The 13,864-nt window shown below is 45.1% G+C and overlaps 1 protein-coding gene across 5 annotated transcripts; it reads right to left on the bottom strand.

Annotated features, from left to right (window-relative positions):
- Positions 1-2,535: 2,535 nt before the first annotated feature.
- LOC106742305 (integrator complex subunit 6) lies at positions 2,536-12,847 on the bottom strand. Of its 5 annotated transcripts, none has more exons than XM_014615133.1 (9): positions 11,806-12,847; positions 11,385-11,462; positions 9,580-9,819; positions 9,290-9,470; positions 8,145-8,869; positions 7,189-7,464; positions 6,737-7,073; positions 5,537-6,325; positions 2,536-4,878 (listed from the first exon to the last, which is right to left on the bottom strand). In XM_014615133.1, the coding sequence occupies exons 1-9, from the start codon at positions 11,920-11,922 to the stop codon at positions 4,670-4,672; spliced, it is 2,952 nt and encodes a 983-aa protein (XP_014470619.1). In that variant the 5' UTR covers positions 11,923-12,847; the 3' UTR covers positions 2,536-4,669. The 5 variants fall into 5 exon arrangements, with proteins under 5 accessions (XP_014470619.1, XP_014470620.1, XP_014470621.1 ...); XM_014615134.1 differs by having other exon boundaries at positions 8,175-8,869; XM_014615135.1 differs by lacking the exon at positions 11,806-12,847 and adding an exon at positions 11,536-11,772.
- Positions 12,848-13,864: the final 1,017 nt, after the last annotated feature.

The following is a 13,864-nucleotide window of genomic DNA, read 5'->3' as shown; positions in this document are numbered from 1 at the left end:
GATCGTGTCGCAGTCTTTTTTACGAAACCGCATCTCGAACTGTATCGTAAATATTATTAAACAGCTTACAAAGCAGTCGTAAAACCTGTGTAGCTGTGTGTATGCCTGTGTGTGTGTCTGTGTGTATGTGCGCGGAACGCAATCTCGCTTTGGTAAAGCACGGTGTGGCGGTGGCGGCATTTAATCATTATATTGTTGTCACAGCACCTAATCGAGAAGATTCACGCGAGAGAAAAATCATTCCTCGAGTTCTCTTCCTTTTCTTCGGCTCGACGCAAAGCCTTAAGGGGGGTATTCTGACTTGAACTGTCATTCTGTAGGTGATCTTTGGACATTTTTTTTCTTTTTTGAAAAACTATAACTCATACAATTTTGAAATTTTGCATGATTATTTATCTATATTTCATCAACTATGTACAATAATTTCTACAAATTATTGTATTCAATATCAATAAGGTTATAAATAATTTTGTTAGCGCCGAATGAGAAATGTCGGTTGACACGATTTCAGACGTTGCATGCCGACAAAATTATTTAAAACTTTATTAATACTGAATATAATAACGTGTAGAAATTACCGTGTATAGTTGAAGCGTGGATAAATATTTACGCAAAACTACAGAATTGTACGCCTTGCAGCTTTCTCGGAAGAAATTCCTAACAATCACCTATCAAACGTCCCAAGTGAGAATACTTCCCTTTATGTCGCACTTTAACGAGGTAATAAAATTACAGCTGCTGCAAAACGAAAAGGATTCGTCGCGATTGAGGTACTCGGAATTCCCCCCTCCCCCTACTCCTCCTTCGCGCATTCTCTCTAATTAATTATACCTGTTTTAAATCTCCTTTACACAATCGCACTTGGTGTCGCGTTCGTTTCGTTCGTTAAATCCCTATTAATTCTCTCTCTCTCTCTCTCTCTCTCTTTGACTTCGGAGCGAATAAGCGTCTAGCGTCATCGTCCCCGTGAGACTCGGCTAAGCTCCGTCGTTTACTTCAATATAAAATAATCCACGAGATATATATTCAACAGTATTCTTCGTCAACTAATAAATACAATATCGTCTCTACGTTTCCTCTTTCCCTAAAAAGAGTGTGTGTGAGTGTATGTGTGTGTGTGTGTGTGTATATGTGTGCCATCGTTCTCGCAATCGAGTCGAGCGAGAAGGACACACGGTTGATTATCTCACTTGGAACGCTAAGGCAGAAGCCGGCAAAGTCCGCGGAAAGGCGCGCTCCAAGTAGTTTTCCGCGGACTCTGCGCAATATCGCACCGCTCTCGCAGCAATGATACAACAATTGTTGTGATCCGATGATATGTCTTGGAATTTGTCATTCTGCCAAGTTTTCGCGTCACAAGCGCTCCCCCCTTTCCCTCGTCGAGGGAGATTAGAATAATAATAATAATAGTAAAGTATCATCGCGCGACAATGCCACGTGAGATATAAGATAATAAGAGCCTACGCCTGACGAGCGGCTCGTGAGCAACCATTGCGCGCAACCTTTCCCCGTTCCTTCGTATTCTTCTTCTTCTTCCGTTTCTTTCTCTCTCTTTCTCGAAGCGAGAAACGCGCTCGTCGGACGCGGCTCACCGCTGCGCACAGGCGCAGGCGTTAAAATCACAGGCGAGAACGATAAGTAAGATAATCATCCTCCGTTTTTTGTATGTCGTCATTACTCCTATGTAATATTTGGTCAAACCATTCCTAAGTTCTGAGAAACCACAGTAAGCGATTTTGACATTTGTAACTCTCTACTGGTGGTAGTAGTCATATAAATTATTATCACTATCAACATGTATTTTCATCATATTGCGTCATCGAATTGAAAACAGGAGGCAAGCAAGAGCCAGCTGGTGGATCGGAGTGATGTCATATTTAACGAGAACGAAACAGGTGTTCACGTGTTTGAGGAACGAATCGGTATCCCTTCTAATTGTTCGGGCCTTTTCCGAAGCCAATTGACAATTTTGAAATTCAAATTGTACGCTGTCGTGCTTTTATAAAATAAGAGAAACATGTCGAAGTCGTTAAAGTGTGAAGTGTTAGGTGAAAGAGATTAGATGCTCATCGTGTCCAGGAATAAAATGAACATCCTGTATATGTATCAGTAAAATATCTGTTACCGTTAAAATTGCACGAGGGAAAAGAAAAAAAAAATATATATATATATTTAAAAATTTGGCTTACTTTTTTCCTTATTTATGTTTTATAGCAAATATTACATTAAAAATTTTATAATTGTCATCTTGTGTTGAAAAACGTCCAAACTCTCCACACCGAAACATTAGTTTCTAAAATGTCAACATCTTTTTCTCCCCATCAAATCTTATGTCCAACAGCGGGGTCTGGCTCTCACTTGCCTCTTGTTTGTCCATTCGCTTGTCATATCTTGAGAGCCTTTGTATGTGCTTTATATATTCGTATCGTATCATATTTCCCTTCAACCCACTTGTATCGAAGAGAAGCGACTTTTTTCCATTGAACCGTCGCGAATCGCGCCAAGGAATCGAGGATAAAACACAAAGTAAACGCATCGGTTTCAAATGTTATTATAAGATACACAACGAAGTTTTGATTCTGTTATATTATACATTCGTCCGTGAACTTTCGCACCGCAATCGGGTGCGAAACTAGTCGACTATCCCCACATCGTCGTCTCAAATGGCAATAACCTATTACAATGTTGTTGTTGTTGCACCGTACAATCGTACGCGATTACTCTTGCTACAAAGAATCCTCTCTCTCTCTCTCTCTCTCTCTCTCTCTCTCTCTTTCTCACACACACACACACATATATGAACACTTTCGCACTTTGTATAATATAACAGAGAGTTCATGTATACATCGTGACACTGGAAGGAAAAAAAAATAGTAATATTCTCACGCATTTTCGCGTGAGATGTGATTCGTGAGTCGGAGAAGCAAAAAGAGTGCCGCAACGCGTTCTCGACCGCTTTCTCGTTGTCCTCGCATTTTCGTAGATGCATGCAAACAAGATGACGTTATTGAAGGCCTCGGAGACACAGTGGGTTGAACGTCGATACATTCATTGTCGTCAATGTCATCATCATCACACACCGATTTCAAGTAGGATTTCAGGCACTGTCAAACCCTTCCGTAGAAAATTCCGCGAGAGACAATAATCATCCCTCGAGATCGCGCGCGTCCGACGTCTCGAGTTCTTTCCCTCTTTTTTTCTTCTTTTTTACCCCTCAGTGTTTAAGCGTTAATAACGTCCGTGTGTTATACTTAATTACATCTACGGCACGCGACCCCTCGTCGCGAGTGTAACTTAAATGTAAGCTCCCGGGGAAGCTCTGTTTTCGACGAGAAATCTCCGAGCGAGCAAATGGATCTGGCGTCTCTCTCTCTCTCTCTCTCTCTCTCTCTCTCTCTCTCTCTCTCTCTCTCGATATGTTTCCGCTACTCGCGAGGGGATCGCGGCGACGAGCAACGCAACGCTCACGGGATCTCACTCGCAATGTACGCTCCTAAAATGCGGTAAAAAGTAACAACAATGCAGCATATCTCGTCGTCAGCCAAGTACACGCAAACGAAATTTACATTGACAATCTGACGACACACACACACACAGTGTTAAACAATGGCATTTTATTCAACTTAGCGTAGATCGCAGAGTGATCACAAAGAAGATATCGTTCGATACATATATATATATATATATATATATATATATATGTGTGTGTATAACAACAGAATTGTAAGTCGTAAAAATAGTAATACACTCGTCACTTCTGCACTAAATCCGTCAACGTCGAACTCTGAACACCGAGCAGCTGGTAGAAGTTTAATTTGATCGGGCCTGTACTTTTTTTCTTCCAGGTACACGCGTATTCTTCTTTTTCGTTTTTCGTTTTTCCGTAACAACGGGGAATAAATTTCGTATATATATATATATACATATAATCTCTATAATTTATAATTATAATATTTCGTCCGTTTGTTTTTCGCATCTCCCTCGCATCCGAGATTGTCTGCAATGCGCAGCTGAAAATGCGGCGGAATCCCGAGAGAAACATCATCAACAGACGATAAGAATAAATATGCGAACATATTTACAGTTAACGTGCGGTGTACGCTCGAGGGACAAGAATTTCACGTTGTGTCGTGCATACGCGATACGCACGGCTCTTTCTTTCTCGAATATATTCCCGATAAAGAGAAAAATACGAAATTTTCTCCCGATGTGGAGAGAAAAATCGCGGCGGAGAAACATAAAAAATTCTCTGCGTCCACGACGAAGTTTCCGTTAAAAAAAAAAAAGTTATTCCCATTCATTCTCAGATTTTGCGAAATAAAAATTGTCGCTTTCTCGGGTTTTCGTAACGAAAAAAAAGAGAGAAAGAGAGAGATATGATGTAAACTGAAACTTCTACCAACTGGTTACTCACGAAGCGAAGAGTAAAACGCGTTTCTACCCAGCATTGTGCCATTGAAATTCCGTCGAAATTTACCGAAGGACTCCGCGGTCAGGTTGTGCAGGTCTTCCCGGCAAGTATCAAAAAGTAAGCTTATTTATCAGTAAAATTGAGACCGCTACCGAGAAGCTGGAGAAAACTTGCACAATAGCCCTTCGTCTCGCGCGCGTCATAAATTAACGACCACCGCTATCATCATCAAGATAATGCCCTGATCGTGCATGTATCTCAACAACTTATCTTCGTGGCACCATTGTGATTCAGTTTGTGGTTTATCGCGGTCTCCTCCTGAATAGTCTTGAGGTAATCCTCCAACACCGACGCCAGGTGACGTCGCTTGAAACGTAACGACTCCCTCACGATGTCCTTGACGAATGCGAGTCGTATGTCTAGGGTTCCCTGAATTTGATGCAAGTGTGAGAGCAAGGCTGTGTAATCTGAAACGAAATATAGATCGATCGTCGTGTTAGCCCCGCCATATTAACCGTATTCGCCGGTGACGAAAAAACGAGTAAGCTTGTCGAATGCAAAATGTGTGTTCTTTATCATATTTATATATATTTCTAGCTTTTTCTCTCTCATTCAAGAAAGATATCGAAGGCTCTGATGGTAAACTGATGGTAAAGAAAGAGACAGAACTAAAAGACTTTTAAAAGACATACTTTCAACTATATAATAACTTTATATACCTATACAAAAAAAAACAAAATTAAGCATAATTATGAAGTTAAATTAATTAATTAACTTAACGTAATTTACGTATACTTTCTCAGAGAGCGTATCGAAAAGATGGTTCCAGAAAAACGGCCGCTCACGTATTTCTCTTTGTATGCATATCATGCGTAGTTGGCTTGAAAATCGTCCACGATGACAGATCTCGAAGCGAGATCTAGTATTTATATCGGTAGATACTTGAAAGGTGCTAGATCGTTAGTAATTTCTAGTGACTTTTATACCCGGCCAGCAACTCGGTCCGAGATTCATCCTCGAACGGGGATCCAGCAAACAGTCGGTAATACTGAATGCATGCTTTGTTACAAAAAGCAACGGATGACTAGCAAAATTAGGAGAGGTGATAAAACCTACTAGACTTACTTCTGCCTTTTCGTCGCACCTCCCTGTAGACGAGCTCCCGTATGCTCAGATTATGCCGCCTGATCTCCTCAAGCTCCTTCTTCGTCGGCTTCCGCTCTCTCTCGGGCCTCGGTCTCTCTTCTACGTGGTTCGTCAGCCTCTCCTCAGCGGCTGCACTATCACCTACTTTCACATTGTTCTCAATGATGCAATCGTTAACGGGCAATAACCGGCCGCACTCGCCCTTCACCCCGTCTGTTCTCTCACTTTTAACATCACTCTTCGCCGCGTCGCTCACGTTATTAACGATCGGAGTTAATGTGGGCGGCGTGTCCATGTGATTGTTAACGTGCTCCGTCGGTTCGAACACAGGTATCGTGGGCATCTCCGCGAGCCCATTCACCAGCTTCTCCGGCGGCTGAGCGTTCGACACGAGACTCGGCGACACGTGGCTCGGAGTCGCGTTGCTCGCACAGATCGAACTCGGCGAGGAGCTCGGGTCGACGGCTGATGCCAACGTGGTCGTCGTCGTCGTCGTCGTCGTCGGGCTTTTCGGGTCCTCCATCCACGGGATCGGCGAACTTGGCGGCGTGTTGGTGGGTGAGTGCGAAGGCCGTCGTACGACCACGTCTTTCGGTATCGGCCCGGGCTTCCTCTTGTTCGGCAGCGGCCTCGGGGACGGCGGACTGCCGCTGTCCGACTGCGACAACGTGCGCTTGAGGCCACCCTTGGACGTAGATGACGTTGCGTTCATCATGTCGATATCCGCCTCGTCCACCATCATTCTCTTGTCGATCTTAAACGGGTTGCCTGCGGGGAGAAGTCATACTTCTTATAATATATTGGTCGGATTCGGAAATGGAAAATATGTCGGAAGTAGAGTTCGTTCGGTCGGAAATCTAAAGCCAACGGCACACGGTGCTTGTTTTCGTGCTGGATCGCTTGCCGGATGGAAATACCGCGTTCCGATTGGTGTGTTCCCATCTATTTTCAGAGATGCGCCAATCGGAACGCGGTATTTCCATCCGGCAAGCGATCCAGCACGAAAACAAGTATCGTGTGCTGCTGGCTTAACTCTCGATAGAAACTTGCCAAGCTGCCGGGCGACACTGCCAATCACCGAGCTACTACCTAACTTTAAGATACGATCCATCTTTAACGACTCGCATGTTTCGAAGCATATAGTACTAGTGAAGTTGAGTGAATTAATCGGCGCCTTACCAAACATATGTTGTCTGACAGGAACACTCTCGATCTCTCGCAGCGGCGGCGTCATGCGTTTCAAATATTCCTGGTAATTTCCCATCTGAGCTAGAGGCATGGAGTGAACGTAATCATCGTCAAGCAACTTTGTATGCAACAGGCCGGGCTGCAAATAATTCGCGCGCATCCTCACTACTTGATCGAGCAGGGACTTCCGGGGGACGTCGAAAACGTTTCTGTAACTGTGCGCGCCGCGTTGCTGTTGCTGGTTTCTCACCAGTCCGACCACGAAACCACCGAACTCGTTCAACTGATCGCGCAAGCCAGCCTTGTCTTGCAATAACGGATGGGACACCTGTAAGTATCGTCATCAATTGACATCAACATTGTTATCAATGTGATACTGTTGGATAACTTTTTCAACTGCTTTCACGTTTCGAAGATATTCAAAGATGCGTATCCACGCTTACCAAGTCCTTCTTCAATGGTGTCCTCGGTATAACTCTCACTCCTTCTGTCACCGCACTTGAGCCACAGCTGGACAAGTTTTTTGTGAGATTGGAAGCCGTAACCTGCTTGGAGATCACCTCGTTGCAGAGACGGTCGAACTCTATTTTGGCTTGATTCTTCATACGCTTCAGGTAATTCAAGACACTGTACGACAGAGTATTGTCCATACTGTCCGGTATTAGCGTTTGCGCTAATGCCGTGGGTGTGCCCATCCTGGTTAACGCTCTTCTCAATGACTGCCAAACAAAACAACACGTTCTTCGTAATGATGTTTCCAAAATCGCACATAATTGAGAATTTTCTTTGTTTAAAACTATATCTTGAGAAGAAAACTAAAATTGTATGGATAATTTAAGGTTAAAATTAGGCAGAAGATAAATATAAAATTCTGAAGCACCTAAAAAATGTATGTGTACAAACGTACATGTATAAATAATAGAATATATCTTTTATATATATTATCGAATATATTTATATAGAACTTTTTATTTATATTATTAAACATATATTTATGCAGAGCTTCTAGCTATGTATTTATATTGTTCCATTTTAATGGAAACAATAGAATATCTTGAAAACAAAGCAATAGACGAAAAAAATTTCAGAAAGAAGTTGCGGAGTTTGGAGGGAGCATAATTTGGTAAACTTAACTTCGCTATATAGTCAATAATTTGAAGTAATTTTATTATTTCTATAAAATTATGTAATTTTGAAAATAAATCGACTCGTCTGCTCGTTCTGCGTATCAGAGTAAGATCATGGAAGAGTGAAGATACCATTTGAAAAATATTTTATTTTTTATCTTCCGATATATATATATATATATATATTTAAAATGCAGGCAGTGCGACTTGGAGAAACTATAAAGAATTTAGAAGTGATCTCCGAAATGGTGTACCAGTACAGTTAAACTTACAGCAGCGTAATAAGTGGGCATAGTTCTCACGTAATTCTGGAACTGCGCCCTCCATTCGTTGGTAGGCTTCAATCTGTGCACCTTGAAGAGCTCCTCCAACAGGGGTAGCAGTACGGGGTAGTTGTAAGGCATAACAAACAGATTGACGCAGGTTAAATTTGTGCTGGCCTTTAGGTAGCCGAACGGATGGCCGACCTCGCTCGACTTGTAGGAGTTCGCGACGAAAACCTGCCAGCAGATCGTCGGTTGCTTCCTTGCTAAGATGTACTGCGTCAACGGGCTCGGCTCCAGCTCATATTTGTCGAAAGGAAGGTTCTCGATCACCATCGGCTCTTGGCTGGTGCAGGTGAACTTTACGTTGGGATGCGCCGATCTGGGCGGCAACGAACTCGCGCTCAGATCCGGCCAGAAGCTCTCAGGAATCGGCCAGAATCCGACCGCGAATCCCTTCTGCGCCGAACGTGGCACGTAAATCAATCGTCTGCAGGAATGCCAGGCCGTGTTGCCCGGCACCACTGCGCTTGGGTACTGCGTCCGAGGCCCGTTCGCCGCGTTACCCTCCTCTTCGTTCTCCTCTTCGTCCTGGTGCGACGTCTCGTTGGTCAACGGCGGCGGATCCGGGCCGATCTTCTCGAAATTTATCACTACCCCCGACTGGACCTTCTGCACGAGAGAATCTATACATTGTATCATCATCCTGAACGACGTGATACAATACGACCGACCTGCACAACGCGAAAGAACATAACAACTCGTCAATAAGGGCGGTGTTCATGATCAGATCTTACATTTAAGACCGTCTCGAGTTCATCTTCAGACGCTGCACGGCTGATTGAAGGCTACAAGACATCTGGAGATTAACTCGAGACGCTCTTAAATCTAAGAATTTGACTATAAACATCGACCTAAGACTTAAGTTTCAAGTTTAAATTTAAATTCAGCTTCAGCTAGTTCGAATGTAAGGCGCAATCTCGTGTAATATCAGGACTGAATTTCAGACTTGAATTTTTCAAGTTGATCTTCACTCCTTGTGCACAGCCAGACCGATTTCAGGCCTTGAATCAGCAAAAGATTTTCGTGAAGAAGCACAAGTAAAATAAAGAAATAACTGCAGTCCTAATTTAATTTGGACACGTCTAAGTTACCTCCGGTAACTTCGCACATAGCATCTATGGGCGACGCATCGCTCGCCACGAGGCCAATGTCTCGCTCGACGGCTGGCGTTCCCGATAATCGCAGCACCAGAGAGAACAATCTTTGATCCCATCTGAACGGCTCCTTGGTCAATTCAGATCCAGGTATTGGTGAGTGCATAGGTAACGTGAACTATGAGAAGGGAAAGAGAAGGAAATAATTTAATCAGTAATAATTTCGCAATTTAAATCATAATTTATTCACTCTCACATCATAATGAGATTATATAGATTGTACTCACATCCTGATTAACTGCATTGTTAGTCGTGTACTTTCCTCCATCCGTTATAACAACTATAACTGACGGTTCCAGGTAAAATGGACATCTACCCTGGCCATACGTGTCTATGCCAGTCTGCATACGATTTATGTTCAGCACATCCAAGGCATGCTTCAAGGCAGCACCGAGTGTTGTTAAACCAGTGCACTGCAAGTTCTTCAATTCGTTCATAAAGGTTGCTAAATTCTCCTTCCATCCTGCCTGCGATAGATAACATAATTAATTCATTAATTTATAAATTATTCATTATCTCCTTCTAAAATGTATTTAAATACCTAAATAGACTGGTGTACATAAATTTAGCAGCAACTTTGCTGTACAAAAAAATTTTGTTCCAAGCAACATTTTATGCGCCAGTTTTGAGTCTTTGTCTTAAGTACATGCAGAATGACTTGCCTTGTGCTTTTAATTAAAAAGCCACTCTGTTACTTTGTGAATAATGACAAACTACTGTATAATAAGAAAAAAAGTAAAAAGATGATGGTCTGGGCAAAGATTTAGAGCATAAGATACTGTTTAAAATTACAAGTCAGCCATTCTATCAAGGCCCTAAGTTGAATGTCTTAATTCTCGGTGGAGGAACTTCGTCACTTTTTCCTTTTCAACGTTCGGTTACATGCTTTTTCGTCCTGAAGGCAGAAAACGCAATCCGACTCGGCTAAACAGAGCTGTTGCCTTCGAATTACCTCCGAGGTTGAGAGTTAGAACATCCAACTAAAGTGTAGTCTACAATGGGCAGTAGGAATATGTTCACAAGAAGAATAGAAAGTAACCAATCATATTTGAATGTAATCGACTATGATTAATTTCTTACTCTTCCTTCTTATAAACATACTCTACTCCTATTGCCCTCTGTAGATCACGTTTAAGATTATCATTAAATAAGAACAATTACATTTATGTATATATACGTATATACATATACATAATGTTTATATATTCTGCAACATTTATAAGACGAAGAGAGGACAATGAAAAACTATTTACGCTGGAGAAACAAGGCTTATTTTTTATTCTTTTTAAGGGTTCAAACACCACGTGGATCTTGAGGTTAAGAACAACGGAGGCATGGCTGGATTCAGCAGGAAGAGGAGCTCGGGGAGCGCTTAGTGACTGTCGGCTCCTGGTTCGATAAATACTTGTAGATCTATCGAGAATCCAGAAGAACGCCCCAGTCGCTCCAGACTGAATAATCACTGAGCATTCATCGAGCTGTTTTTCCCGCTGAACGCGGGTCACGATCGCACGGGAGAATCAAGCCGTTTTCATTCGGAAACTGCGCCGATTTGGAGCTACCGGGATATCGGACGACCCGTTAGATGGCGTGACCAGGCATTTTCTCCTCGCGGGGTATTGCTCCGTCGTTCGTGCCACCGTCGACGGTGCGTGCCTTCCGCAGCCGTGGATACACGCGTGGGGGGAACACGAGACAGAGCGAGCAAGAGCACGGCCGTCCGCGACTCCGTGCATGAATTATCCGGAGCCATTGCGCGATTTAACCTGCTCCGACTCCCCGAGGACCCGAGAGAGAGAAAGAGAGAGAGGACACACGAATGCTTCTCCCAGGGTGGGATCCTCCGTCGATCAAAACGAATGCTTCGCAACAACAGGAGGGACGAGTAGACGACACGCGGAATTAGAAAACGAGGAGGATAAGCTCGCGATGTTGAAGGGGGTAGCGCGCGAGAGAGATAAAGAAAGAGAGAAAGAGTGAGCGAGAGAAGGAAGGAAGGCGGGAACATGTGTGAGCGCGGAGAGAAGCGTACCTTGATATTGTGGGGCGGATCTTCGAAGGTCAACAGCATGTAACGATCCCCACGACTCTCCGGCGATCTTTGTCGGACCTGGAACAACATTTTTCCCAATTTACACTTACTCCGAACCGCGCGCGTGCACACATACACACACACAACGCACTGAACACGCGCGTGTCCACCGGGTGAGCCTCCGAACACTGTGAGGTTATCTCGACCCGCGTCACCTTTCTCCTCGTCGTCGGGGAGGCTAAGCTGGTTACCGGAGCAGTCGAGAGCGAGAACACGAGGAAGAGACAGACTGTATGCCTTCTTCCCCTTCTCATCCGCTCACTGCACCCTACGTACAACACAAGCGCGCACACGACGACGGGGACGAGGACGACGGCGCGCAAAAGCTGTCGAGCCCGTTGACAGATTCCGAACGGCGTACCTTGACGAAGGTCTCCACGGCGCTCTTGGCTACGTCCAAGAGCGTGGGCCGCCCGCCCAAATAAGCCCTCTGATTCATGGAGGCCGACGTGTCGATCAAAAAGACTATTATGGTCATCTTCGGGAGGAAAACTCTGGTGACGACGGCGACGAGGTCCGAGACACGCGCGCGCGCGCGCGCGTCGTAGCGTACTCCTGCTATAGGCGAACTGGCGGGCCTGCCGTCCGATGCGCTGGCCCGTCGGAACTAGCTAGTAGGATGCCCTAGGACTACGGCGACGACTACGGCGGCAACGGTGGTAGTGGTAGTGATGGTGGTGGCGTGGCGCATAGCTGTCGCGACCATTGAACGGCTTTCCGAATACGCTCTCCGAAAAAACTTCTCTTTTATCGTAACAGCGCTCGCTTGGTCCGTTTCTCCCTCTTTTCTCTCTCTCTTTCTCTCTCTCTTTCTGGCCGATTCTCCCTCTCACTCGGTCGTGCTGCACACTCGTACGTGCGTGTTACATATTGTGATAATGTCTATGTCATGTTAATATATACGAGTGTGCGTCTATATATATATATATATATGTGTGTGTGTCGCGTCTGTTCTCTCTCTTTCTCTCTACTCTATTCCCTCTCTCTCTCTCTCTCTATCTCTCTCCTTCCCGCCCGTCCGCCTCTTCCCGCGGCCGATACTTCTTCGCCGCTACACTACTCTACCGTGTGATCCGATTCGTGCCCCCGTCCCGTATGTAACGTCTTTGCCCTCTGCCGTGTACCAAAAGCTCTCTGCTGGAGGAGCGAATCGTCGCTGCTCGAGTGCTGGTGAAACAGTAACAGCAAGATACAGTACCAGCTGAAAAGCAGCTGCGGCTTGCTTCGGGGATTGCGAATCGGATCTGTCTGTCTCTCAAGCTAACCTTCCTCCTGCCTGTGTTCGCCTTATCGTGTCTCTTCCTCCCTTTCCCTCCCAGTCGTATTTCCTCACTCTTCTTTTCCTAACATCACGCCTCCCGGTGGGCACTATACTTTATCTCTCTCTCTCTCTCTCTCCAGCCAAAGTTTTTCCAAGTTAACTCTGTCTCGCTTATTCTCGCTCAACCCCCCTCCCCCCCTGTTGTACGTACTAGCAGCCTCGATTGGCCTCGATCGTTCCCCTTCCCGCCGCAACGTTCTGAGCATGCGCACGAACGCGCGCTCACACCGGTGAGGCACGGCACGTGATTCCTCGCACGAGTCCGCCATTGGTTCTTCGCTACACCTTTTATCCGCACCTTCTGTACCCTCGTGCTCTCTCTCTCTCTCTCTCCTAGTCAAACCAACGCGATCGTGTCGCCCTCTCGTCGAGAGAGAGGGGTGAAGGGGTGTAAACGCTCGGTACAGTCGTCGATAGAAAGATCGTCTCATTCTCTGGGTGCATGGTGATATGGGAAGTCTCGAGGCAGCCGCATCGTCCCTGAATATCCGTGTATCCCGACCGCCGATTATTCCGTGAACCAAGCAAGGAAAGCTCCGCAGTTGTGATGCACGAATATCGAAATGTGATGCGCCGAAATCCGAAATTCCTGTCATTACACGCTTCGGAAACGGGACGATCTTTTTGTCCGCGACTGTACACCCATTTCTCTCTTTGATCGACTTGCGCCGCATGACACGGTGGTGCATCATCATGAGGTGCTCCAGCCTCGGCGACTTTCCATCGAGCGATTCATCGTGTATCATCATCGTCGTCATCATCATCACATCGCTACGTGCACCTCGTCGAAACGAAGACTCTCCCTGCGAGGTTTCGTGGAGCGGGCCGACGACTGGTCGCTCACAGTCGCTACAGACCGGATCGCCCGGTGAAGACGACGAGTCGGCGACGGTGCTACGTCCGTGGAAAAGAAAAAAAAAAAAAAAAGAAAACATCCATATTGATTTTACAAACACGTTACACAAATCCGTTACACATCTTAATCGATGTAAAATGGTTCCCTGTGTATTGAGTAGCAGCGGCATATAGTTTAGAGAACGCGACGAGACAGCTGTCGCTAGGAGTAGGCGCGCGGGATATATTTCTACATTTCGTACAA

This window comes from Dinoponera quadriceps, unplaced genomic scaffold (assembly GCF_001313825.1).
Source record: "Dinoponera quadriceps isolate SergipeBrazil2010 unplaced genomic scaffold, ASM131382v1 scaffold628, whole genome shotgun sequence".
In the NCBI taxonomy this organism is placed as follows: domain Eukaryota; kingdom Metazoa; phylum Arthropoda; class Insecta; order Hymenoptera; family Formicidae; genus Dinoponera; species Dinoponera quadriceps.
This window is presented reverse-complemented; position numbering and strand designations above follow the sequence as displayed.